The sequence below is a fragment of the Macaca mulatta genome, chromosome 8 (assembly GCF_049350105.2).
Source record: "Macaca mulatta isolate MMU2019108-1 chromosome 8, T2T-MMU8v2.0, whole genome shotgun sequence".
Taxonomy (NCBI): domain Eukaryota; kingdom Metazoa; phylum Chordata; class Mammalia; order Primates; family Cercopithecidae; genus Macaca; species Macaca mulatta.
In genome coordinates this window covers 138,251,928-138,278,969 of record NC_133413.1, presented here as the reverse complement: position 1 = coordinate 138,278,969, position 27,042 = coordinate 138,251,928, and the positions used below count along the sequence as shown (strand labels likewise).

At 46.5% G+C, this 27,042-nt stretch overlaps 1 protein-coding gene across 1 annotated transcript in view; it reads right to left on the bottom strand.

Annotated features, from left to right (window-relative positions):
• The window catches only part of LOC106999943 (uncharacterized), a 303,356-nt gene extending 276,697 nt beyond the window's left edge, over positions 1-26,659 (bottom strand). Inside the window, exon 1 of the mRNA XM_077942878.1 lies at positions 26,375-26,659. Coding sequence (XP_077799004.1) covers positions 26,375-26,544 — 170 coding nt within the window. The 5' untranslated portion in view covers positions 26,545-26,659. The remainder of the gene's footprint in view (positions 1-26,374) is intronic.
• Positions 26,660-27,042: the final 383 nt, after the last annotated feature.

The following is a 27,042-nucleotide window of genomic DNA, read 5'->3' as shown; positions in this document are numbered from 1 at the left end:
AGGCCCCAACAGGCCTACATTTCAAGCCCAAAATGGGAAGCCCGGAAGGAAGTGGGGTGAAATCCCACCTGGGTAAGTCAAGATCACCTTGAGGAAAGCCACAATCCAGCCGGACTATGATCCTGCCTGGCGTCTTTGGCCCATGTTGAGGGGAAGTAAACTGGGCCCAGGTTGTTTCCCTTCTGCTACTTACTGCCCCTCTCCTGGGCGTCAGTTCTGCCTCCGCAAGTGTAACTGATCTTTAAACACCAACAGGAACAAGGCAAACAGCAGGGAGCACTTACTCTGTGTTTATTATTTCCAGGCTGTGAGTTAATCTCTGTGCACGCTGTATCTTTCTCTCTCTCTTTTATTTTTTCTGAGACAAGGTGTCACCCTGTTGCAGCTCACTGCAGCATCGACCTCCCAGACTCAAGCAATTATCCCGTCTCAGCCTCTGGTAGCTGGGACTGCAGGCACATGCCACCACACCCAGCTAATTTTTTTTGTATTTTTCATTTTTGTAGAGACAGGGTCCAACTATGTTGCCCGGGCTGGTCTCCAACTCCTGAGCTCAAGTGATTCTCCTACCTCAGCCTCCCTAAGTGCTAGAATTACAGGCATGAGACACCATGCCAGGCCTCTATCTTATTTAACCCTTAGGAAAATACAGACTCAATTCACAGACGGGGAAACTACTGAGGTAGAGAGATTTTTAAGTTCATGGCATAATAAACTAAGTAGCCAGGCGTGGTGGCTCACGCCTGTAATCCCAGCACTTTGGGAGGCCGAGGTGGGAGGATCACGAGGTCAGGAGATCGAGACCATCCTGGCTAACACAGTGAAACCCCGTCTCTACTAAAAATACAAAAAATTAGCCAGGCGTGGTGGCAGGCACCTGTAGTCCCAGCTACTCCAGAGGCTGAGGCAGGAGAATGGTGTGAACCTGGGAGGTGGAGCTTGCAGTGAGCCAAGATCATGCCACTGCACTCCAGCCTGGGCAATAGAGCAAGACTCTGTCTCAAATAAAATAAAAATAAATAAATAAATAAATAAATAAACTAAGTAATAAAATGAGGCAAAGGCCCAGAAGGTCTATGTCCCTCCTGTTCCAGAACAGCACTCTCAACCATCACACCAGGGGCATTTCTTTTGAGATGACTGATGAAGGTGAACTGCTTGGCCAAAGAAGTCCATTCAAAATTTGAGAGTCTACAATCCTAGGAAAATTCAACAGCAGTACTGGGTCCTAGCTATATACCCCGGAAATTCTGGCATAGGCAACCAGATGTGTGAAATGCCCACAGCACCACTGTTTGTATCGGGAGGGGGTGGGGGGACACCTGCAAACAACTCACATGTCCTTGGAGAACAGATCAATCAACTGTGGTCAGTCCACACAATGGAACAGATTATCACAGTGAAAAATAAGCTACAGCAGCAGGCATCAGCAAAGACTTACCAACATGATGCAGAGCGGCAAGGAAGCTACAGGCAGCATGGAATTTCTGTAAAGCTCTTAAAAAAGTAAAGGAAACACCACAGTATTTAAGAATACAAACAGGAGGCCACAGGGTGGATCACTTGAGGTCAGGTGATCGAGACCAGCCTGGCCAACATGGTGAAACCTCGTCTCTACCAAAAATCAAAAATTAGCCAGGCATGGTGGCAAGCGCCTGTAATCTCAGCTACTCAGGAGGCTGAGGCAGGAGAATTGCTTGAACCTGGGAGGTAGAGGTTACAGTGAGCCGAGATCATGCCATTGCACTCCATCCTGGGTGACAAGAGCAAAACACCGTCTCAAAAAAAAAAAAGAAAAAAGAATACGCATTTTTTTTTTCATCCGTGACATGATAAACATCAGCATTCAAGATAGGAGTTGGCCTGGCACAGCGGCTCACTCCTGTAATCTCAGCACTTTGAGAGGCCGAGATAAGAGGATCTCTTGAGCCCAGGAGTTCGAGACCAGCCTGGGTAACGTAGCGAGATCCTATCTCAACAAAAAGAAAATCAGGGCCACCAATGAGGGAGAATGCTCGGGGGGCAGGCCCGGGAGAAAACTGAAAAGAAGATGGAGTTGGAGTCAACCATCAGTGTTCATAGTTTGGATCCTAGGCAGGGTGGAGAGGTCATGGGTATTTATTTACCATTATGCTTCCCAACTGGCCTGTAGGTGACAACTATAATTTTGTTTGTTTGCTTGTTTTGAGACAGAGTTTCCCTCTGTTGCTTAGGCTGGAGTGCAGTGGTGTGATCTCAGCTCACCACAACCTCTGCCTCCCAGGTTCAAGCGATTCTCCTGCCTCAGCCTGCTGAGTAGCTAGAACTACAGGCACGCATCACCATGCCCAGCTAATTTTTGTATTTTTAGTAGAGACGGCGTTTCAGTATGTTGGCCAGGCTGGTCTCGAACTCCTGAACTCATTATCTACCCAACTTGGCCTCCCAAAATGCTGGGATTACAGGCGTGAGCCACCACACCCAGCCTTACATCTACACTTTTGTAGGTATTAATAGTGTATAATGGTCTTCAGGTTGAAGCTACATTAAATTCATTCACCAATTCTGTCGCACCCAAATTATTTGCTGGCCATTTATGTTGTGAGCAGCACGACATAAATGATGCGATAGATTACTGGAAGATGATTCAATATGTTGGGATTTTTTGGTGGGTACCCTGTGCCTCCTCTGTCCCCATGAATTTCTGCCAGGCCCACCAGAGCTGGGTGCTCCCTTCCATATTTGCAAAGTGGAAAAGCAGCATCCACCTGATCATCAAGCTGCTGAAAGCACTGAGAAGAACTCATGTAAAAGCTGAAGTCATCCTCAGCACAGGGCCAAGACTCTGGGAGCAGCAAAGCCATGTGGTCAAGATCTAGGCTCTGACACTTCTGGTTGAATGTCCTTGGCTGAATTTCTTAAAATGTCTGTGCCTCACACCAAAGCACAGGCAATAAAAGAAAGAGTTAAATGGGAATGAATTTAAAAAATCATTCAGCCTTAACAAGGCATAAAATTGTGACACAGGCTACAATGTAGATATACCTTTGAAAGATTACACTAAGGCGGGGCACGGTGGTTCATGCCTGTAATCCCAGAATTTAGGGAGGCCGAGGCGGGTGGATCACCTGAGGTCAGGAGTTTGAGACTAACCTGGCCAACATGGCGAAGCCCCGTCTCTACTAAAAAATACAAAAATTAGCCAGGCATGGTGGTGCACGCCTGTAATCCCAACTACTAGGGAGGCTGAGGCAGGAGAATCTCTTGAACTGGGGAGGCAGAGGTTGTGGTGAACTGAAATTGTGCCACTGCACTCCAGCCTGGGCAACAGAACAAGACTCTGTCTCAAAAAAAAAAAAAAAGGAATGAGCCAGTCACAAAAGGACAAATACTATGATTCCACTTATATGGATGCTTAGGATAGTCGGACGCATAGAAACTGTGGATACCAGGGGATGAGGGGAGGGCGGGGGAGAGTAAGTGTTTAATGAGTGCAGAGTTTCAGTTTGGAATGATGAAAAATGTTCCGGAGATGGTTAGATTAGTGGTGATGGTTACACAACAATACGAATGGCCTTAATGCCACTGAATTGCACAGTTAGAAATGGTTACAATGGCAAATTTTATTATGTAAATTTTACCACAGTAAAAACATTTTACACATAAAAATTAAAAAGAAACTGTCTGTGCCTTGATCCCCACATCTGTAAAACGAGGATGGTGATCCTACAGTCCCCTCAAAGGTTTGCTAGGGAGATTAAATTAGCCAAACCTGCAGAGCAGTTAGAGCACTGCCCAGCATGCAGCAGGAGCTAAATAAATGAGAGTAAATTAGGAGATGCCCAGCGTGCAGCCAGAACTGCTCATGAAGACTCAACTCAGCCCCTCCCGAGCTGGGGAAGAAATAAAGACAGGGACGCATGAAAGGCTGGCTTACTCAAGCCGACTTCACACAGAAACCCTCCCTGGCTGATGCGTCAGGCAGGCTCCTGGATTCTGGAGAGGCCCAGAGATGGCCCAGGTGTCTCCACCTACTCAGCTTCTCCCAGGAACCCTTAAGCTCTTTACTTGGGAATAATACGGAAGGTGCTGTAGAGGGAGGATGGAGATCTTCCCCACCGGGCAATCTCCTCTCTCAGGTCCACTTTCACCAGCTGTCTGGATAAAAGAAAACTCTAGATTTAGGACAACTGAAAGTGCAAAAAAACATTCCCATCTGTAGCAGGGGGCAGTGGTTCATGCCTGTAATCCCAGCACTTTGGGAGGCCAAGGCGGGTGGATTATCTGAGATCAGGAGTTCGAGACCAGCCTGGCCAACATGGCGAAACCCCGTCTCCATTAAAATACAAAAATTAGCTGGACTTTGTAGCAGGCGCTGGTAATCCCAGCTACTTAGAAGGATGAGACAGAAGAATTGTTTGAACCTGGAAGGCGGAGGTTGCAGTGAGCCGAGACTGTGAGATTGCACTCCAGCCTGGGTCTGCCTCTCGTTTCCATGTGGTCTGCATCACCACCCTCCTGTTTACCTTTGGTTTGGGGGTGACCATGTTTTTGTTAAAGGAATCAGAGGTGAGGTGTGCAGCAACTCGTTTAATTTTCTTGAATACCCAAACACACGGGGACCATTTGTATTCTCATTTTACAGATGAGGGAACTGAGGCACCGGGATCTGAAGCCCACACAGCTACTTGGCAGCAGGGTTGAGGTTCAAGCCACATGGTCTGTTGTTAGAGTGGGAGGAGACAAAAGCTGACATGGGCCAGGGACAGCAGGAGAATCCTTGACTGATGTGGTCACTGTCACTCACGTGGCCTAAAGCAGAGCTGGGTCTAGGGGAGGCATTTACAAATACAACCAGGAGGGCAGATGATGTTTGCACACTTTTTTTAGTTCAGAAATCAGAGCCAGAGAGCAGGAGAAGACACTGGGCAAGAGACCTAGAAGTTTCCTCTCCATGGAATCCTGGGATCAAACTGTTCCTCTCCTTGCCCTGTCTTCCCACCACCATGACATCTATCTATCTATCTATCTATCTCTATATATGTTTTATATTACATATCATATATAATATGTTATTATATGTCTATACATAATATATAGATAATAATATATGTCTTATATATAATATATGTGTATTTATATATGTAATAATATATGTCTATATAAAATAATGTTATATAATATATTTAATAATATATAATGTTATATACAATAATATATAACATATATTATATTATATATTATATGTATATATACATGTTATTGTTATATAACATTATATGTTATAACATGTTTTTATGTTATATATTATTATATATACAATATATATTATAATTGTATAATATATTATATAATTATATATAATTATATATTATATTATATATTATATACATATAATATATACATATATTGTATTATATACATATAATATATAGTATAGTATATATAAATATATTATATATAACATATACACTGTTATATATTATTGTATATAACATATACTATATATTATGCATAGATACATTATATATAATATATAACATATTATTATATATGATATATTATATATTATATATTATAGATAGATAGATGTCATGGTGGTGGGAAGACAGGGGGAGGAGAGGAACAGTTTGGTCCCAGGATCCCATGGAGAGGAAACTTTATATAAATATATATATAAACATTTTGTGTGTGTGTGTGTGTGTGTATATATAATATGTATATATTTTTTTTTGAGACAGAGTCTCACTCTGTTGCCCAGGCTGGAGTGCACTGGCAAGATCTCAGCTCACTGCATGCTCCACCTCCCAGGCTCAGGCAATTCTCCTGCCTCAGCCTCCCAAGTAGCTGAAATTACAGGCGCCCACCACCACACCCAGCTAATTTTTGCATTTTTAGTAGAGATGGGGTTTCACCACGTTGGCCAGGTTGGTCTCGAACTGCTGACCTCAGGTGATCCGCCCACCTCAGCCTCCCAAAGTGCTGGGATTACAAGTGTGAGCACTGTGCCCAGATATCTACATATAATTTTAAAAGGTTTTTACGACACAGGAAAAAGAAAAACAAACTCGTAAGCTTTTTATCTGTAACTCACAGCAACTGAGACAAGTACTGCTTTAATTTTTCCTCTTTTCCATCTCAGTCTCTAGCCAGAGATTTTCAATAACCAGACACTTGACATTAAGATAGGTATAATCTGCAGCCAAAATCAAATGCCCTGCCCTTTTGGGGTGGCAAGAGGGGTGAGAATAGGGAAGTTGAGGTGGAAATAAAGAAAAATTTTACCTAGGGGAAACAGTTTATCCTTCCAGGTTGACTGAGGTTCCAGACCCAGTCTTTGCACTGTGACCTAGGTTCCGACCCAGGTTTCAATAACGGTGAACTTGGGTAAGTCAGTTAACCTCTCTGAACCTCATTTTGTCCCATCTGAAAAAATTGGGTTGAAAATGTTTCCTACCCAGTACTAGTCATTCACTAAGCAGTAAACGAGATAATGCACCCATCACACAGTGGGTTCTCGCCAGATGTAAGCTGCTATAAATAATTACTATTACTATTTATTACTATTATTATTACTATTACTATTACTGCAAATCTTCACCATCAGTCAGAGGTAGGAATTAGCGGTTCCCATGCAGAGATAAGAACCAGGGACTCACAGCCCCTCTGTAACAGGCAAACCCAACTCCTCCTATGCTCCACCCCCCAGCCCTGTCCATCAACCCTATCTGCTCACTTCTCCTAGAAACAGCTCCCACACCTCAGTCAGCCTGCCTCCCTGGAGGACTTGCCTACGACACCTCCTCTAGGAAGGCTTCCCATCAGCTGCTTCCTTCCTGGAGCTCCAGCATCACCCTGTCCATCTCTGGGAGGACCAGTAACTCACCCTGGCATTGTGGTCATGTGAAAATCACACATTTGCCTCCTTGCACTAGATTCCGAGGGCTCTCCAAGCTCTTCTCGGCTACATAGCTGCAAGCCTCACACTGTCCTGCATGTGAGATACTCAGTAAATGGTACAAGACTGAATGTTTATGAATCACATGAATTAATACAGGAAAAGTTCAAACCCGCACGAAGTCAGGGCTTAATATCTATATAATGCCATTTTATTATAGCTATTAGTAGTACTAAATAACATTACTCCAAATTGTACCTATATTAATGCTGTATTATCATCGTCGATGCTCTTTCTCTTGCTCTGCGTCTCCCAAATGCATGGACTGGCTCTTGTAGACTATAAAAACTATAGTTCCTCTTGTTTGTTCCCTGTGAGAGCCTGACACAGTTCCAAGGGCATATTAAGCTTCTATAATTCCCATCCAGGGCCTTACTGAGTTTTTCCAGAAACACAACAAGACAGGAAATGCTGCACAAAATGGGGTGGACTGAAACTTTTTTTGTCATGATAGCAGACTTTTTTTCCTTCCTTCTTTCTTTTCTTCCCTCCTTTCCTCCCTTCCCTCCACTTTCCTACCTTCCTCCCTTCCCTCCCTTCCCTTCCTTCCTTCCCTCCTTCCTTCCCCTTCCTTCCTTCCTTCCTTCCTTCCTTCCCGTCTCCCTTTCTTTCTTTCTTTTCTTCCTTCTTTCCCTCTCTCTCTCCTTTTCTTTCTTTTCTTTTTTTGACAAGGTCTTGTTCTGACTGGAGTACAGTGGTGGGAATATAGGTCACTGCAGCCTCAACCTCCCATGCTCTGTTGATCCTCCAGCCTTGGCCTCCTGGGACTACAGGTGCATGCCACTGGCTAATTTAAAAAAAAAAAAATTTTTTTTTTTTTTGTAGAGATGAAGTCTCATTATGTTGCCCAGGCTGGTTTCCAATTCCTCCCATCTCAGCCTCCCAAAGTGCTGGGACTACAACAGGCAAAAGCTACCATGCCCAGTCTTTCACTTCATTCCTTCCTTTTCACTTTTTCACTTCCTTCCTTCCTTCCTTCCTTCCTGCCTTCCTGCCTTTCTTCCTTCCTCCATCCCTCTCTCCCTGCCTCGCTCCTCCTCTCCCTGCCTCCCCTCCCTCCCCTCCTCTCCCCTCCCTTTCCCTTCCTTTCCTTTCCTTTCCTTTTCTTTTCTTTTCTGACAAGGTCTCACGCTGTCACCCAGGCTGGAGTGCAGTGGTGCAACTACAGCTTACTGCAGCCTAGAAACCTCATAGGCTCAAGTGATCCTCCCGCCTCAGCCTCCCAAAGTGCTGGGATTACAGGCATGAGCCGCCATGCCTGAAGGTTCTTTTCTTTTTTTTTTTTTTTTTTTTTTTTTTTTTGAGACGGAGTCTCGCTTTGTCGCCCAGGCTGGAGTGCAGTGGCCGGATCTCAGCTCACTGCAAGCTCCGCCTCCCGGGTTTACGCCATTCTCCTGCCTCAGCCTCCTGAGTAGCTGGGACTACAGGCGCCCACCACCTCGCCCGGCTAGTTTTTTGTATTTTTAGTAGAGACGGGGTTTCACTATATTAGCCAGGATGGTCTCGATCTCCTGACCTCGTGATTCGCCCGTCTCGGCCTCCCAAAGTGCTGGGATTACAGGCTTGAGCCACCGCGCCCGGCCGAAGGTTCTTTTCTTTAAGCAATTCTGCTGTAATTGTTCACTGCAATTGAAGGTAAATCTGAAAATCATGCTTGTTCCCCTGATGGAAATCAGCAATGGCTTACCAGCAGAGAGGGCAAAACTCAGTGAGCTACCGGAAACCACTATTGCTTAATAACAGCCGACCCCATATTATGGAGCCCTGTGTTAACCGGCAGGATACAAAAGAACTGGCAGAAAAAACAAACAAACAAACAAAACCCAACATATGTTGAGGGGACGGAGAGAGAAAGGAAAAAGGAAAAGAACTGAAGAACAGGGTTATCTAGTATCTAAGGAATGATGACTTTTCCAGGCACATACAGACTATCACTAAAGTATGTAAGGAACTGAAGCAATTCAGAATAGCATTACATACAAACAGTTCTAAGGGAAGAATGTTAACGCCCTGTGAGCGGGGAGGTGCTTGCTCGGTCTAGCATTCAAGTCAATAACCACTAATTAGGGAGCACCCACTGTGACATGCCAGCTCCCTGCTGGGCGCTGGAGGAATGGAAAGGAAAGACATGAAATGCCTGAGGGAGCTTGTGCAATGGGTTAGAGGCACCTATAACCAAGGAGTTGCAAACTGCTGGCCCCGGGGGGCCACACGTGGCCCACAAGCATTTGGTTTGGCCTATGAATGTTCCTTTAAAAACCTAACTGAAAACATTTAAAACTCAGGAGAGTTTGTATTTTAAAAGGCTTCTCTTTCAAAAGTGGAAGCTCTGGCAACACTGGGTCTATCTTTTGGCACGAGGAAAGAAAGGAGACCAGGGGAAGAGGGAGCTGGAATCTAACAGCAGCCTCTATTAACATCTAGCAACCCCTTTCTCTAACAGTATCTCTCTGATAACATCTAGAAGAGGGACCCGCTGGTTTGCCAATCCGGACACTTCTTTTTTTTTTTTTTTTTTTTTTTTTGAGACGGAGTCTCGCTCTGCCGCCCAGGCTGGAGTGCAGTGGCCGGATCTCAGCTCACTGCAAGCTGCGCCTTCCGGGTTTACGCCATTCTCCTGCCTCAGCCTCCTGAGTAGCTGGGACTACAGGCGCCCACCACATCGCCCGGCTAGTTTTTTGTATTTTTTTTAGTAGAGACGGGGTTTCACCGTGTTAGCCAGGATGGTCTCAATCTCCTGACCTCGTGATCCGCCCGTCTCGGCCTCCCAAAGTGCTGGGATTACAGGCGTGAGCCACCGCACCCAGCCGCCAATCTGGACACTTCTTACTGTATTTGATCAGGCCCACCTGGTGTGGTTGTACAATCTGTGCATCCCCCTGAACAGCTGAGTTTGGAACCCCTGACAGGAACCCACTGTGGAAACAAAATAGTAATACAACGGGGTGTGAGCTGTGAGAACTCACACACACAGTGCTGGGAGGGGATCAAACAGAAACGACACGCTGAGAACCAGTGTGAGGAGATGAGGGAATGCTTCCAGGAGGAGGTGACCCCTTAACGGAGTCATAAAGTATAAGTAGTAGTTCATTAGAAGAGAAAATGGGGAAAGAGACAAAATCCTGTCCCATTTCCCTGACTGGCTGATTCTCTCACTGTGTGAGACACAAACCTTTGAGAAGAATCTGCAGACACAAATCCTCTAAAGTCTGGAAGAATCATTTCATTCCAAGCCTTCAAAAATATTCACGCCCCACATTCACCTGCTGCCTCTGACCCCCACAATCATTATTTCTAACCCCAGGCAGTCCTGACAACCCTTATTTCTGACCCCAAGGCAGTGCTTTCCTCCACAGGGCGAAGGCACTCAGCCTTGGGACAGTGAGGGCCAGATTCCTAGCCCAGGGCCACCGTGCATTCAGCAATTCAATACTTGCTCACTGACAGCCTCTGACGCACAAGGCACTCAAGCTAATAATGGGAAGCCATTAAAAGCTTTTAAGTGGTTGCCTTTCAGGATCTACTTTGCCATTTGCAAAGCTCACTTGCTTGCAGGAGGGAGGTGCAGGATGCTCCTTAGCTTTTCCTTTTTAACGAGATCAGTATGCAGAGAATGTCTTCCTAATGGAGAAAGTATGTATGGAATTTCCAGAGTCATGAAAAGGAAGAGATATGGCCTTTGCAAGGTCTGGGGAGAGGAAAGAAGAGGGCTCAGGCCAGCCAGAAACTTAGCAAAGGCCAGGGGGTAGCCCCCCTGCCCCAGCATGCCCGAAGCCCCCTCCCGCTCCTCTGCCTTTCCAGAAGGCACACTTCTGGGGGACCATCTGTCCCAGGTGTTCTCGGGGAAGGCAGCCCTATAAATGGGGACAGACTGCAATGACCATAGGAAGGCCAGTCTGCCAGAGGAAGCCACTAGTCTCCACCGGCGGGGTCTGGCCAGGGCTTTTCACAGACGAAATGAAGTCTTTTGTTTAATGAAAAGCAATGTACCACATGGAGAGGAGATATATCTCTTCAAAATCTCTAAGTGCAAAGATTGGCTGACGTGATCCTAACGCTGCTTCTGGCCCAGTGGGATGAATCATGACCTAAGTGGGACTAAACCTATGGAACAAACTCAGTCACAATAAATGCCGGAAGGGAACTCTGCCTTCTTTAGCCACTCTCCTATAAATTCCTGGGGACTTTCCACACAGAGGACCTTTTCCTTTTCCCATTTCCTTTTGAAAAAATGGGAAAAGCCAAGCATCCCACCAGAGGGTAACTGACATACTCTCTACTACATTACCTAGAATGTTCCAAACAGACTCCAGGCTGGCAACCCCTTCTCTGGACAAATCTCTGGCAAAGGCACATCACTCTAACCTCATCCCTGCCCCAGCTCAAAACCTTCCATAGAACCGAGCATGATGGCTCACTCTTGTAATTCCAACACTTTGGGAGGCCAAGATGGGAGGATCGCTTAAAGTCAGGAGTTTTAAGCCTGGACAACAAGTGAGACCCTATCTTTATAAAAAAATTAAAAACAAGGCCGGGCGCGGTGGCTCACGCCTGTAATCCCAGCACTTTGGGAGGCCGAGATGGGCGGATCACGAGGTCAGGAGATCGAGACCATGCTGGCTAACACGGTGAAACCCCATCTCTACTAAAAAATACAAAAAATTAGCCGGGCGAGGTGGCGGGGGCCTGTAGTCCCAGCTACTCGGGAGGCTGAGGCAGGAGAATGGCGTGAACCCAGGAGGCGGAGCTTGCAGTGAGCGGAGATCCGGCCACTGCACTCCAGCCTGGGCGACAGAGCGAAACTCCGTCTCAAAAAAAAAAAAAAAATTAAAAACAAAACATTAGCTGGGGGTGGTGCCATGCACCTGTAGTCCCAGCGACTCTGGAGGCTGAGGTGGGAGGATTGCTTGAGCATGGGGGGTCCAGGCTGCAGTGGGCCACTGTGGTTCACTGCACTCCTGCCTGAAGCAGCACAGCAAGACTCTGTCTCCAAAAAATAAAGAAAAAGAAAAAGAAAAAATGAAAACTTTCAATAGCTCCCTGTCACCCACAGGGTAAAGTCCGAATGCCTCAGCACAATTTGGAAGATCCCTAGCTAACTCCTTCCTCAAACTTTGCCCTGCAAGAAGTCTTTTCTTTGTCTTTTTCTTTCTTTCTTTCTTTCTTTCTTTGAGATGGAATCTCACTTTGTTGTCCAGGCTGGAGTGCAATGGCTCGATCTCAGCTCAATGCAACCTCTGTCTCCCGAGTTCAATCGATTCTCCCGCCTCAGCTTCCCAAGTAGCTAGGATTACAGGCACCTGCCACCACTCCTGGCTAATTTTTGTATTTTTGGTAGAGATGGGGTTTCACCATGCTGGCCAGGCTGTTCCTGAACTCCTGACCTCAAGTGATCCACCCGCCTCGGCCTGCCAGAGTGCTGGGATTACAGGCATGAGCCACCGTGCCCGGCTGCAAGAAGTCCCTCCTGTCTCCAAAATAAATTCCAAACTCATCCTCTTCTCTTCCTCTCCACTGCTAGAGCCGGGTCCAGCTCTCTCTCTTGGATTGCTGTAATTCAGTCCCCAAATGGGCCACCTGCTTCCATTGATCCACCTGCTTCCATTGATCCACCATCTACCCAGCAAAAAGGTCAATCAAATCAGGCACTGCCCAGCTTAGCAGCCACCAAAGACTTAAAAAAGCACTTAAGGCCCTCCATGACCAAACACCTGTTCACCTGGACCCTGAGCGTTCACTCTTTTCCAGTCACACGAGTCTCTTGACACTCTGAACACACCAAAAGTTTTGCAGCCTCAGGGCCTTCACACATGCTATTATCTTTACCTAGGATATCCCTTCCCTAAACTGTTTTGAAAGAAATTTAAAGAACCAGCTGGACGCTGTGGCTTACAGCTGTAATCCCAGCACTTTGGGAGGCTAAGGCAGACAGATCACCTGAGGTCAGGAGTTTGAGACCAGCCTGGCCAACATAGTGAAATCCTGTCTCTACTAAAAAAAAAAAAAAATACAAAAATTAGCCAGATGTCAGGAGTTGTGCCTGTAATCCCAAATACTCGGGAGGCTGAGGAACCAGAATTGCTTGAACCCAGGAGGTAGAGGTTGCAATGAACCAAGATCGCATCACTGCATTCCAGCCTGGGTGACAGAGCAAGACTTTGTCTCAAAAAAAAAAAAAAAAAAAAAAAAAGAAAGAAAGAAAGAAAAAGAAAAATTCAAAGATCTTAGAATTGACAACCATGAACATCTTGTCATATGTATTTTCAAACATTTTTTCTTTTCTACATATTTTCAAAATGTGTAAGTGATATGTGTAGGTATCTACCGTCTTCTTTTCAAAAAAAAAGCATTAAAGATAAGCCAGACACTATGGGTCCTCCCTGTAATCCCAGCACTTTGGGAGAACTGGACAGGAGGATGGCTTGAGGCCAGGAGTTCAAGACCTGCCTGGGCAATATAGTGAGATCTCATCTCTACAAAAAATATAGGCATGGTGGCTCACACCTGTAGTCCCAGCTACTCCGGAGGCTGAAGCAGGAGAATCACTTGAGCCTGGAAAGTAGAGGCTGCAGTGAGCCACGATCACACCACTCATACTCCAGCAACCTTGACAGAGTGAGATTCTGTCTCCACAAGTAAACTAATTAATCGAATTTTTAAAAAAGCAATAAAGGCAAAGTTAAAGTAAGCTTTGACCTTCACAATCACCCCACTCCCCCTCTCTCCCCAGATGATGACAGTGAGTTTGATATAGATCTTTCCAGCCCATTTTTTAAACCTTCATATTCATCTCTAAATATCCTTAAGTAACATACAGCATGAGCTATGAATTCTCAGTCTTACCTAGGAGTGGGGCTGCACATGTTTCCAATTTCACTACCTGCTGCCAAGGTGGTCTCTAAAGTGACCTCACACACCACTAGCGGAGCTGAACACCCTGTGCCTTGTCAACACTTGAGTCAGACATCCTATTTCTGGCACATTGTAAAACATTAAACATGTATCTTGTGGAAACACCCAGATGCCCTTCAAATGAAGAGTAGATAAACAAACAGTGATATATCCACACAACGGTATACCAGTTAGCAATAAAAACTATCAAACCCCTGATGTATACAACGACATGGAAGGGTCCCAAATGCATTATGCCAGGTGAAAGAAGACAAATCCGAGAGACTACACACTGTATGAATCCATTTATAGGACACTCTGAAAAAGGCAACACTGTAAGGTCAGAAAACAACTCAGGGGTTGGTTAAAGCTGGGGATGGAGAAGGAGACTGGCTACGAAGGGAGAGGAGGGAATCTGGGTGAATGACAGAAATGTTCTATGCCATGACTGTGATAATTACACAACAGTGTCACACAGTTCTATGCATTTATCAAAACTCTTAGCATTGTATCCTAGAAAGGATGAATTTTACTGACTAGAAATCAGATCTCCAAAACCTGACCTTGTTAGCAAAATTTAGAATCTTTTCACATTTATCATCCACTTTGCTTTTTTTCTTTTTTTTTAGACGGAGTCTTGCTCTGTTTCCAGGCTGGCGTGCAATGGCAAGATCTCGGCTTACAGCAACCTATGCCTCCTGGGTTCAAGCAATTCTCCTGCCTCAGCTTCCCAAGTAGCTGGGACTACAGGTGCATGCCACCATGCCCAGCTAATTTTTGTATTTTTAGTAGAAACTGGGTTTCACCATGTTGGCCAGGATGGTCTCGAACTCCTGACCTTGTGATCCGCCCGCCTCAGCCTCCCAAAGTGCTGGGATTATAGGCATGAGTCAAGGAGCCCAGCCATCCACTTTGCTTTCTATGAGCACTGCATGGTCATATCTTTCACCCACTTTGCTATAAGGCTGTTTGTCTTTTCATTGTTGACTTTTGGGAATTCTTCATACATTCTAGATATTGGTGCTTTGTAATGTGTTATAAATATTGCAAATATCTTCTAAGTCTTTTATTTGGCTTTTAATACCATTGTAGTTTTTGTTGCTTAGATGTGCCTTTTTCTTTAATATGTAGTCATATTGATCAGCCTTGCCTTTTCTGCTAATACTTTGTTCCTCTGGTTAACTTCTACTGAGTGTTTGTGTCTCACTCAAATCCTGATTCCTCAGACAGGATTTCAGTATGAACCCCCTTACCTCACAATAACCATCCCTTCATATTATTCTAGTACACATTATTTCATATTCCCTACAATAATGTTATTTTTTCTTTGTCTATTTGCTTGTTTTCCCCACTTAACAATAAGCCTCTTAAGAACTGGTACCAGTTAATCTACTTTGATCACTGCTGAATACCAAGGCCTTGAGCAGAACTTGGCACACCACAGGCATTCCACAAATACCTGACAATAAATGAGATTGAAGAAAAATCCAATACAGGTGCATAGGCTACACATAAACATATGCGAGCATATAACACTGTACATACATGTTAATGACATGTTAGTGCAACAAAGACAGCCAAAAACATCACCTGTCTCACCAGGAAACAACAAATTCAGCTTCTGTGCAAATCTCATGAACCAACATATTTACCTGAAATTCCAAAAAATTCAGACATTATGCACAACAATGCTAGGACTGAGAATTTGTTTTTTTTTAATTAACTGAAAAATAGAAAACATGATCTATATAAACAGGCTGTTGTGAAGCTAAGCATCCACATCAAAGGAATGATAAAGTAAGCAACGTAACAGTCACTGAACAGAAACATCTACCCAATAAAAATGACATGGACGGCCAGGCACGGTGGCTCACGCCTGTAATCCCAGCATTTCGGGAGGCCAAGGCAGGTGGATCACCTGAGGTTCAAGACCAGCCTGACCAACATGGAGAAACCCCGTCTCTACTAAAAATACAAAATTAGCCGGGTATGGTGGCAGGCGCCTGTAATCCTAGTTACCCAGGAGGCTGAGGCAGGAGAATCACTTGAACCCAGGAGGCAGAGGTTGCAGTGAGCTGAGATCGCGCCATTGTCCTCCAGCCTGGGCAACAAGAGCGAAGCTCGCTCTCAAAAAAAAAAAAAGAAAGAAAAAGAAAAAAATGACATGGACAAAGTGCATATAATATTTAAAAATGCCTATGTCCTAACAGTAACTAAGAAAAAAAATCAGGATGTGTCTGGATGTGGTGGCTCACACTGTTATCCCAGCACTTTGGGATGCTGAGGTGGGATCACTTGAGGTCAAGAGTTCAAGACCAGCCTGACCAACATGATGAAACCCTGTCTCTACCAAAAATACAAAAAAAAAAAAAAATAGCCAGGCATGGTGACATCCCAGCTACTCGGAGGCTGAGGCAGAAGAATCGCTTGAACCTGGAAGGTAGAGGTTGCAATGAGCTGAGATTGCACCACTGCACTCCAGCCTGGGTAACAGAGTGAGAACCTGTCTCAAAACAAAACAAAACAAAAATAATCAGGATGCAACATATACACTATGATTAAAATACAAAAAAAAAAAAAAAAAAAAACCACACAGACTGGGCACAGTGGCTCACACGTGTAATCTCAACACTCTGGGAGGCCAAAGTGGAAGGGTCACTTGAAGCCTGAGTGTGAGGCCCAATCTCTGCAAAAATAAATAAATAAGTAAAAATAAAACAAGGCAAAGACAAAACAGTGATTGCATTTTTTATATTAAACTCAAGAAATATTACGTTTTATGAATTTACCAACCCCACCTCCCAGCTTTTAAACATTTATTTATTTATTTATTTATTTATTTATTTATTTATTTATTTTAGAGACAGGGTCTCATTCTGTCACCCAGGCTGGAATACAGTGGTGTAATGGTAACTCACTGCAGCCTCAAACTTCTGGGTTCAAGCAAACTTCCTGCCTCAGCCTCCCAAGTAGATGGGACTACAGGTGCATGCCACCAAGCCTGGTTAATTTAAAATAAAAAAAATTAAGGCTGGGTGCAGTGGTTCATGACTGTAATCCCAGCACTTTGGGAGGCCGAGGCGGGCAGATCACAAGGTCAGGAGTTCGAGACCAGCCTAACCAACATGGTAAAACCCGATCTCTGCTAAAAATATAAAAATTAGCCAGATGTGGTGGCGCGTGGCTGTAGTCCCAGTTACTTGGAAGGCTCAGGCAGGAGAATCGCTTGAACCCAGGAGGAAGAGGTTGCAGTGAGCCGAGATCGCACCACCGCACTCCAGCCTTGGTGACAGAGTGAGATTCCATCTCAAAAAAAAAAAATTTGTAGAGACAGGGTCTCACTATGTTGCCCAGGCTGGTCTCAGACTCCTGGGCTCAACTGATCCTCCCACCTCTATCTCCCAAAGTGATGGGATTACAAGCATGAGCCATAGTGCCTGGCCCATATTTCCTCCTTCCACCAAAATCCTCGAATTCTCAAGTCAAGTACCTTCCTCCTTAAATCCACATTCCACATGAGTTTGTCATCTTTCTAGATGTATATCTGGGAAGTTGCTCCTTGCTGACAATCTTTGAAAAGTGCCCAGTTCTCAGGACCCAGTTGAAATCACTTATGCCTGGTTATTCAGGCTCTCCAGGATGGCCTGCCCCTCACCCTCACCCCACCTGCCTTTTCCACCTTCACCCATACCACCAGCCACCTCAGTGGACTTCCGGTTCGAGGCTTTGAACCTCTGTACTGCCAGCCCGCTGCTGTCACCAAGGCCCAGGCTGAGACCCAACACCCCAGTGTCTTCCTTGCCTCCTGGGCGAGTCTCTTCCAGCTTCTGGGCTGCAGCAGGCCTGGTTGGCTGTGGTCCCATTTCAACCTGCCTTCTTTCTCTCTTAGCAGTTACATCTGCAGTGTGCCTCCCTCCCACACTGGCAGCTTCCCGAAGATGGCAACAGTTTCTCATTCACGGCAGAAGCCCTGTGCCTCACCCACACATTTGATTCACTAAATGCCGACCTCGTCCAAGGCATTGTTCCATCCAGTGAGAATATGATTCAAGCCACATGTAATTTTAGATTTTCTAGTAACCATAAAGTTAGAAAAAACAGATGAAACTAATTTTAATAACTTACTGTATTTAACCCAATATATCCAAAACATTATCAGTTCAATATGTAATTAACATCAAATAATTGGTTCATGAGATATCTTGGCAGGGCAGTGGCTCACGCCTGTAACCAGTAGCACTATAGGAGGCTGAGGTAGGCAGATTGCCGGAGCCCAGGAGTTTAAGACCAGCCTGGGCAACACAGGGAGACCCCAGCTCTACCAAAACTACAAAAATTTAGCTGGGTGCGGTGACACACACCTGTGGCCCCAGCTGCCCAGGAGGCTGAGGTGGGAGGATCACCTGAGCCTGGGAGGTCGAGGCTGTAATGATCTACGGTCACACCACTACACTCCAGCCTGAGTGACAGAGTGAGACCCTGTCTCATAGAAACAAACAAATAGGCCAGGTGCAGTGGCTCACGCCTGTAATCCCAGCACTTTGGAAGGCTGAGTGGGACAGATCACCTGAGGTCAGGAGTTCAAGACCAGCCTGGCCAACACAGTGAAACCCCGTATCTACTAAAAACACAAAATTAGCCAGGTGTGGTGGTGGGCGCCTGTAATCCCAGCTACTTGGGAGGCTGAGGCAGGAGAATCATTTGAACCCGGTAGGCGGAGGTTGCAATGAGCCGAGATCATGCCACTGCACTCCAGCCTGGGTAACAGGTGAGACTCTGTCTCAATAAATAAATAAAGAGATACATTACTCTTCTCACTAAGTCTCTGAAATCCAATGTGCGTTTAACACATACAGTACATCTCAATCTCCTTTCAAGTGCTCGATACCCACATAGGGCTCACAGCTACCGTATGGAGAGCACAGTTTAAGATGCTGGGGATACAACAGTGAACAGTCTAGAAGTCCATTCCTGTGGCCCCGTCCACCACTTACAGCCTGGACCCAGCACTTATACTCTGTGCATGTTTGTCCTGGTGCTCTGGCTCCTGACCCTGATTTAGTTTCTCCTCAACACAGCAGCCAGACTGACCATTTCAAAAGCCAAGTCAGATCAAATTGCTTTCCTTTTTAAAACACTGCAAGGAAGCTGGTCATAGTGGCTCACAACTGTAATCCCAACGCTTTGGGAGGCTGAGGTGGGTGGATCACTTGAGGTCAGGAGTTCGAGACCAGCCTGGCCAACATAGTGAAAGCCCATCTTTACAAAAATAAAAACATTAGCCAGGCATGGTGGCACGCACCTGTAATCCCAGCTACTTAGGAGGCTGGGCGTAAGAATTGCTTAAACCTGGGAGGCAGAAGTTGCAGTGAGCCGAGATCGCCCCACTGCACTCCAGCCTGGGCAACAGAGCCAGACTCTGCCTCACAACAAACAAAAAAACAAAAAATACTACAAAAGGCTCACAAAACAAAAAAACAAAAAACTTTTACAAAAGAGTAAAAGACAGAATCTTTGGAATGCCCTGCAGGCTTTCTGTGAGGCTCCACACTGCATGCTGCTCAGGTTCTCCTATCTCCCTTGCTTACGCCATTCTCATCTCATACTTTTCCTGGCTGCTCCCCACCCCCCCACACAGGCTCACTCCTGCCTCCACTTCTGTCCTAGCTCTTCCCAGAGCCTGAAACGCCCGTCCTTCCCCTCCTTCAGGTGGAGATTAACGTCAGCTCCTCCATGGAGCCTGCCCTGACTCTGACCGGCCAACTTAACCGCACAGCACCACGCCCCAGCCCTCCAGACACTGGCCCTGCTCTGCCTCTTCCCACAGCACTTCATAATCTTGAATACACAATTCATGTCCTTTTTTATTATGTCTGCTGTTCCTTATCTGTCTAACCCAGCTGTAACCTAAGCTCTAGCATGAAAATCTGTCCTTTTTCTTCCTTTCTGCATCCCCAACATCTACAGCAATGCCGGGCACAGAGTAGACACGCAACAAATACATCCTGGAAAAATGAATGGCTTACAATTTAGTGGGAGAAGAGAGATATATGGTATACTAGGAAGATAAGCACTATGGAGAAAGAATAACTCAGGAAGGGGAATGGAAGAAAGGGAGGCTGCCATTTTATGAGGGAGGAGAATAATACAACAATAATAAACATAGCAACTACCGCTACATAGTAACTACTATGCACCGGAGCCTGTGCTAAGCACTTTACTGTTAACACAGTGGGGCCAGGGCGACTTTACACAGGAGTTAGTTTTTGCCTGCACTGCCTCCATCTGTCCCCTAGCTGTCTCTGGGGACCAGCCTGCCCCACTACTGTGTGACATCCACTAGGACAAAAGCTCCAGTGGGGCAGGGATGTTTGTCTCTTCTGCTCCCTGCTGGATCTCCAGCAGCTCAAACGGTGCCAGGCATATAGCAACTGCTCAGGAAATGAATGCATCCATCAGTCTTGAACCAAGTAGTCAATGTTAGGGCTAATGCACCAGAAAAAAGAGCCCTGAAGAATAATAAATAATAATTGCTTTACTCAAATGTTTGATTGAAGGGTTTACTTCCTCTGTGCTAAGTGCTCTGCTAAGTGCTCTGCACCATCCCTGGGAGGGAGAAGCGATTCTCCTCCCCTGCTCAGCAGCTGAGGAAATGGAGGCATACTGACCTGAAGTAACTTGCAAAGGCAGTCTGACATCCGAGGGACAGCCCTCTGATTCCTGTCCTTCCTGAGACCCACTTCTGCAGCTTTATTTACTTTCTTATCTGTTTCTAACTTATATAAGCCAGGGTTTGTTTCTGATGCTTGCAGAAAACTATAGTGAAGTCACTGCCATCTTAAGAGCTAGGCAACTAGAATGTTACCTCTGTCTTCAGAAACCACTACTTCATGCAGCCACAGGAAGTAATAAAGCTCAATAATTGGAACAGTAATGATATTAGCTAACTTTTACTGTGTGCTCACTTATGAGCCCAGGTCCTCTGCCAGACACATTCTGTTCATCATCTGGTTTGTCATCACAGGAAACCATTCTATAGATGAGGAAACTGAAGCTAAGGAAAGTAATTTGCCCAAAAATAACCAGATCTACACTCCTCAGCTCCCTCAGACATCCCCAGTGCCTCCCGCTACCGTCTGTTTTCCTTCTTTTTCATCAGCGTACTTTCCCTACAGGCAAGCCCCCCACTTCCCACCATGTCAAGCTGTCTCACATCTAAAAAGATAATGACTGTAGACCGTGTATCTTGTTTCCTTGAAGACAAAGCAGTTCTTTATCTTTTAATTTTTATTTTATTAGTTTTTTATAGAGACAAGGTCTCACTCTGTTGCCCAGGCTGGTCTCAAACTTCTGGGTTCAACCAATCTTCCTGCCTCAGCCTCTCAAAGGGCAAAAATTATAGGCGTAAGCCACCATGCCGGGCTGAAACAGCAACTCTTGACAGCCACCTGATTCAACAAAGCACCAGGGCTGTGTTGGGCACTTAGATGCCCCTGTTCTCAAGAATTTCACAGTCAATGATAATAAAGAGGTAGATAAACAAAACAATATCTCATACCTCCCCCAGCACACACACACACAAAAAACAGTTCGGAATTTTGCAATCAAAAAATGAATGAGACCATTTCCACATCATGTATATAAGTCTTGTGTTTTATGACCTGACATAGTTTTTGTTTTGTTTTGTTTTGTTTTGTTTTGTTTTGTTTTTTTTGAGGCGGAGTCTCGCTCTGTCCCCCAGGCTGGAGTGCAGTGGCGCGATCTCGGCTCTCTGCAAGCTCCACCTCCCGGGTTCCCGCCATTCTCCTGCCTCAGCCTCCCGAGTAGCTGGGACTACAGGCGCCGCCACCACGCCCGGCTAATTTTTTTGTATTTTTAGTGGAGACGGGGTTTCATTGTGTTAGCCAGGATGGTCTCGATCTCCTGACCTCGTGATCCGCCCGTCTCGGCCTCCCAAAGTGCTGGGATTACAGGCTTGAGCCACCGCGCCCGGCCCCTAGTTTTTGTTTTTAATGACAGGGTTGGGAGAGGGGTCACTACAACCTTTGTAACGCTTAGGGTCCCTACAACACCTAAACACACCCAAGATAGAGGTGAGTACTTAGAAGAGACTGTTGGAGGGTGAAGGCAGAGGTCAAGATCATGGCAAAAAGAGCTCAATCTCCCATCCACAGTGAAGGTTGATAGTAATTAAATCCTGAAACCTAATTTTGGTCACAAAATCCAGTGGTATACCTGATTGCAGCCTCTTGCAAATGATTATAGATTTTGCACAAAGACTGAGGCGTTTTTCTGTTTGTTTGTTTGTTTTTTGAGACAAAGTCTTACTCTATCTCTTAGGCGGGAGTGCAGCGGCAATCTCAGCTCACTGCAACCTCCGCCTCCTGGGTTTAAGAGATCCTCTTACCTCAGCCTCCCGAGTAGCTGGGACTACAGGAGTGTGCCACCACGCTGGGTTAATTTTTTTTTTTTTTTTTTTTTTTGTATTTTTAGTAGAGACAGAGTTTCACCATGTTGGCCAGGCTGGTCTTGAACTCCTTACCTCAGGTAATCTGCCGGCCTCAGCCTCCCAAAGTGCTGGGATTACAGGTATAAGCCACCACACCCAGCCAAGACTGAGGCTTCTGACCTCTACCCATGACTCCTGCCCACACCCACAGCCCAGAATTTTCCAGCATGGCAGCCCTCACCTAAGGCCTCTTGGCCCCTTTGTCTCTGCCTGGTCCATGGCTGCGGAAAAGGCCAGCAGCCAGAGCACGAGGTATCTTCGTGCAAGATGTTTAGCTTTCTGTTTGTGCCTGAGGTGCATGGGGAGGGTGGGTAACACACTCAGTCCTCCTGCTCATGGCCAAGGGGTATACCCTTTTCTTGTTCTTTTTTTTTTTTTTTTTTTTTTTGAGACTGAGTTTTGCTCTTGTTGCCCAGGCTGGAACACAATGGTGCGATCTTGGCTCACAGCAATCTCCACCTCCCAGGTTCAGGCGATTCTCCTGCCTCAGACTCCTAAGTAGCTGGGATTACAGGCATGCGCCACCATGCCCAGTTAATTTTTTGTATTTGTAGTAGAGACTGGGTTTCACCATGTTGGCCAGGCTGGTCTTGAACTCCTGACCTCAGGTGATCCACCTGCCTCAGCCTCCCAAAGTGCTGGGATTACAGGGGTGAGCCACCGCGCTTGGCCCTTTGCTTGTTCTTAACTTCTGAGAGTCACACTAAGAAGTCACACTATCCTCTAACTTCTGAGAGTCACACTAAGAAGTCAGAAGACTGGTCCAAGTCCCTACAGCTCTGCCACTCCCAAGCTGTGTGACCTGGGAGGATATTTTTAACCTCTCTGGGCTGTGGGTTCCTCATCTGCAAAACCACAATAATAATCATCCTATTTTACAGGAAAGTTATATGAGATCATATAATTTGAAGTGTTAGAACCAACCCTGCCCCCATAACAAGAATTCTATCATTGCTATACATTTCATTATAAGTGCCTCGTGGAGTTGTAGGGAGAAGGTGAAGAACATGCTTTGCGTGATAAACGATGTCCATGTTATACATGCACTATTATTGTTCTTATTATTAATTGTCATTTATTACCATTTTTAGTTCCTTAGATTACTTGAGGTCAGAAAACAGAAAAGACAAAGGGGGCTCCTGCCAAAGGACCCATTTTGGCAGCATTCCAAAAGGTCTTGAATTTCTGAGACTCTCTAGGGATGATATTGAAGTGACTGTCCACAGGACTCAGTGGTCCAAATGATTCCAGATTGTTGCTCTGTTCCCATCCTCAGTCAGGGTCCCACCACAGACACTGGAAATATAAGTTGGGACAGGGAGATGTGGTCCTGATCCCTTAAAGAGATCACAAACCTGCATCAGGAAACAACAAAAAGCAAAACAAGGCCGGGTGCCATGGCTCCTGTAATCCCAGTACTTTGGGAGGCTGAAGAGGGCGGATCACCTGAGGTCAGAAATTTGAGACCAGCCTCACCAGTCTGGAGAAACTCTGTCTCTACTAAAAATACAAAATTAGCCGGGCGTGGTGGTCCATGCCTGTACTCTCAGTTACTCGGGAGGCCTCCCAGCATTTTGGGAGACCGAGGCGGACGGATCACCTGAGTTTGGGAGTTTGAAACCGGCCTGACCAATCTGGAGAAACTCCGTCTCTACCAAAAATACAAAATTAGCTGGGTGTGGTGGTGCATGCCTGTAATCCCAGCTACTCGGGATGCTGAGGCAGGAGAATCGCTTGAACCCGGGAGGCAGAGGTTGCAGTGAGCCAAAATCGAGCCATTTTACTCCAGCCTGGGCAACAAGAGTGAAACTCTGTCTCAAAAAAAAAAAAAAAAAAGCAAAACAAGAGAAAAAGGAGAATGTCATGTCTGCAGCCAACTATGAAAGGAAATGTAAAATAAAAAGGCCACACATCCAGAAGAGCCACCTGACATATAAAACTCATAGCAAAAGGCAGCCATCAGCAGGCCTGACGCTGTGTCTCCAGAGAACCTGGACCGGCAGTTATCCAAGGTCTTCCATGTCCCCCAGATAATCTGCCGATGGTCTGCCCAAATGCAGGGCCACTCACACAAACAGGAGGAAAGAACAGGGCGTCTTATAGTCCAGGAGATGGCTTGACGAAGCTGCCAGAGAAACGTGTCCATCTCGGGCAGGCAGAAGGCCCAGGCATAGCAAACACAGGCTCCAGAACCCAGCCAGAGTGCCTGCCTACCGCTCAGGAGGCGGAAAAAAAAAAAAGTAAAGAACAGGGAGTTGATTTGATGTAGACAGTGAGAATTCACCAGGTTTTTAGACCAGCAAACATATAAACTAGTGGGGATCAGATATGTCAGAACAGAGAGGAGAACACCCCCTTTCCAGTGCAGAAAAGCTCCAGCCACAGAAACATACAGCATGGAGGTGGGGGGAGCGGGGGGCGGGGGCAGGTGTTTAAGACAGAGGAAAAGGAAAGCTAATCAGAAACAAAACAAAACAAAACAAAAATGGACTTCTATTTTTCAAGAGAAGCCGTTTATGCAAAAATTCTGCACTCAAGGTAGATAAGGCAACAAGAATAAGCCACTCTTAAACAGGCAAAACAACATAACCAGTTAACAAATCCCCTCTGGGAATTCAAAGGGTACAGCATATACCCCACAGTGGAGCCGCCCAGCCTTTCCATCGTCATACCCGTAAGTGGAATTCCAGTTGGGCCCTCGTGCCGAAGTTTTAGACCACGAGGCACGTCCTCACCTCCAAGATGTAACTCATCTCAAATAATGGAGACCAGGCCACGAGGTTTCTCCCAGACATGGATTCTGTATTAGTCCTTCTGCAGCTTCCAGGAAGGTTTTCCTCCTAATAAATCCGTCAGAAAGTTCCACTCAGGGTTCTGAGGATTGATGTAACCCCCTTCTTGACTGATCAGAGCTTTAGAAAGATTCGCTATGACCGCAGGACTATGTCAAGTTGAACAAGTCTCAACTTGTCGCTGCCAGTATGCAAAATAGGTCTGAAACATCTTTTAACAGACAACACAGCAGACACAGTCCCTGCATCCTCAGGGCCTCCGCCCACCCACCACACACAAACACATTTCTCTAGGGTTTTTTGCTTTTGTTTTGTTTTGTTTTTTGTTTGTTTTTTTCCGGCAAGGGAATAGCCTCAGTAGCCAGGATTCACAGTGGTGGAGTGGGCGAGAGCCAGGCTAACAGCCTCTCTCTGGAAAACCTAAGACCAGAAAGGAAACACCAAAACCTCATCCTCGTGTCTCTAAACCCTTGCATGTGATTTCTTCTCTTCTCTAATGTTCTAGAAGGGCCTAAAGTCAGGAGCTTAGGTGAACAGAAGAATCTTCGATGCCTGCAAACCATTAGAAAAATGCACGAGGCATCCACACAGACACATGCAGCTTCATGGCTGTGCTTCCTGAAAGTCTACACCCAGAACCACAAACACTGGCATAAATAAGAGCACGTTAGCAAGAGAAGGCAAACCTAATTAAATCAATAGCCCAACCGAGAAGAATTACCATGATGAGGTTTTAGGAGCACCCAACAAACCCTCACATGCGATGCAAAAGCAGAGAAAGTCTCAAAACACGGAGTTACTGAGTTTTTGGAAATCACCTTCGCCCAGCCTGAGCGGGGGTGGGAGGAAGGGGGGAGTGATGGTCAAAGGATGGAGGGATGATTACACATACACAGACCTCTAGTTTCGCCCGAGGGGCCTCCAAACCACATCGTGGTCCCAAATCTGTTCTGAATGCAGAAGGGTCTATTTTTAGAGATTAGTTAATATGCCTTTGATCAAGTTCATAAATCCAGAATTGCCTCTATGCACCGGCCATCCGGTGTCATCCCCCTCCCCTCCCCCTCCCCAAACGCCCAAACCCGCCGCCAGTCTTGAGGCTGATGATGAGGACAGTGCACACCTAGCACACACGCACTGGATTCCGAAAGCCCCTTTCCTCCCTCCGACTACTCACAGCGCATCCCTTCCCAAGGCCAAGGCTCGAGAGTTTCCAGAAACGCAGGGGACAAAATTGGAACTTACTGGAGGGCAGATCTGGCCGTGTCTCCACAGGTCACAGGGTCCACCAACATCCTTTCAGCAAGGAAATCCACGGGAAGGTGCGGGGGATCCCGAGGCACATCCTTGCTCGCAGCTCCTCGTCGCCCCTCCTCGTCCCGGCCTCCCCGAGCCCGCTCGGCCCGCAGGCCCATGTGCTCGGCGGCCACACGCGCTCTGCCCGGAGGAGCGCGGGGCTGGCGGGTGGCCCGTGACGTCACGGCGACTCGCGCTCGGGCCTCGGGGGAGGGGGGAGGCGCGCGCCGCCCGGCCCGCCGCGTGCGTCCTCAGTCCCCGCGCTCCCGGCCTTCCCCAGGTCCCCGCCCGCCGCCCGGTGCGCCCCTCTGCCCGCTTCCCGGCAGCGCCGGGCACTGAGCCGGGGAGGGCCGCGCGCGGAGGCGGGGCGGGCCTGGGCCACTGCGGCCGCCAAGGGCCCAGACTCGGGGAGCTGAGGGGATACGCTCTGCCCTGGGCTGGGGGTCCTCGCTACAAGCGCGCCGGAGCCCCACCGAGCCGGAGGGAATCCCCGGTGATGCCAGCTGGCGTGTGCGCCGCGTTTTCCGCGGTCTTTCCCTAAGCCCTCTTACCCTCCCCACACCGTCCTGGATAGCAAGCGGTCTTCCCACTTTCCTCTGAGAGGAAGGCGAGTTCAG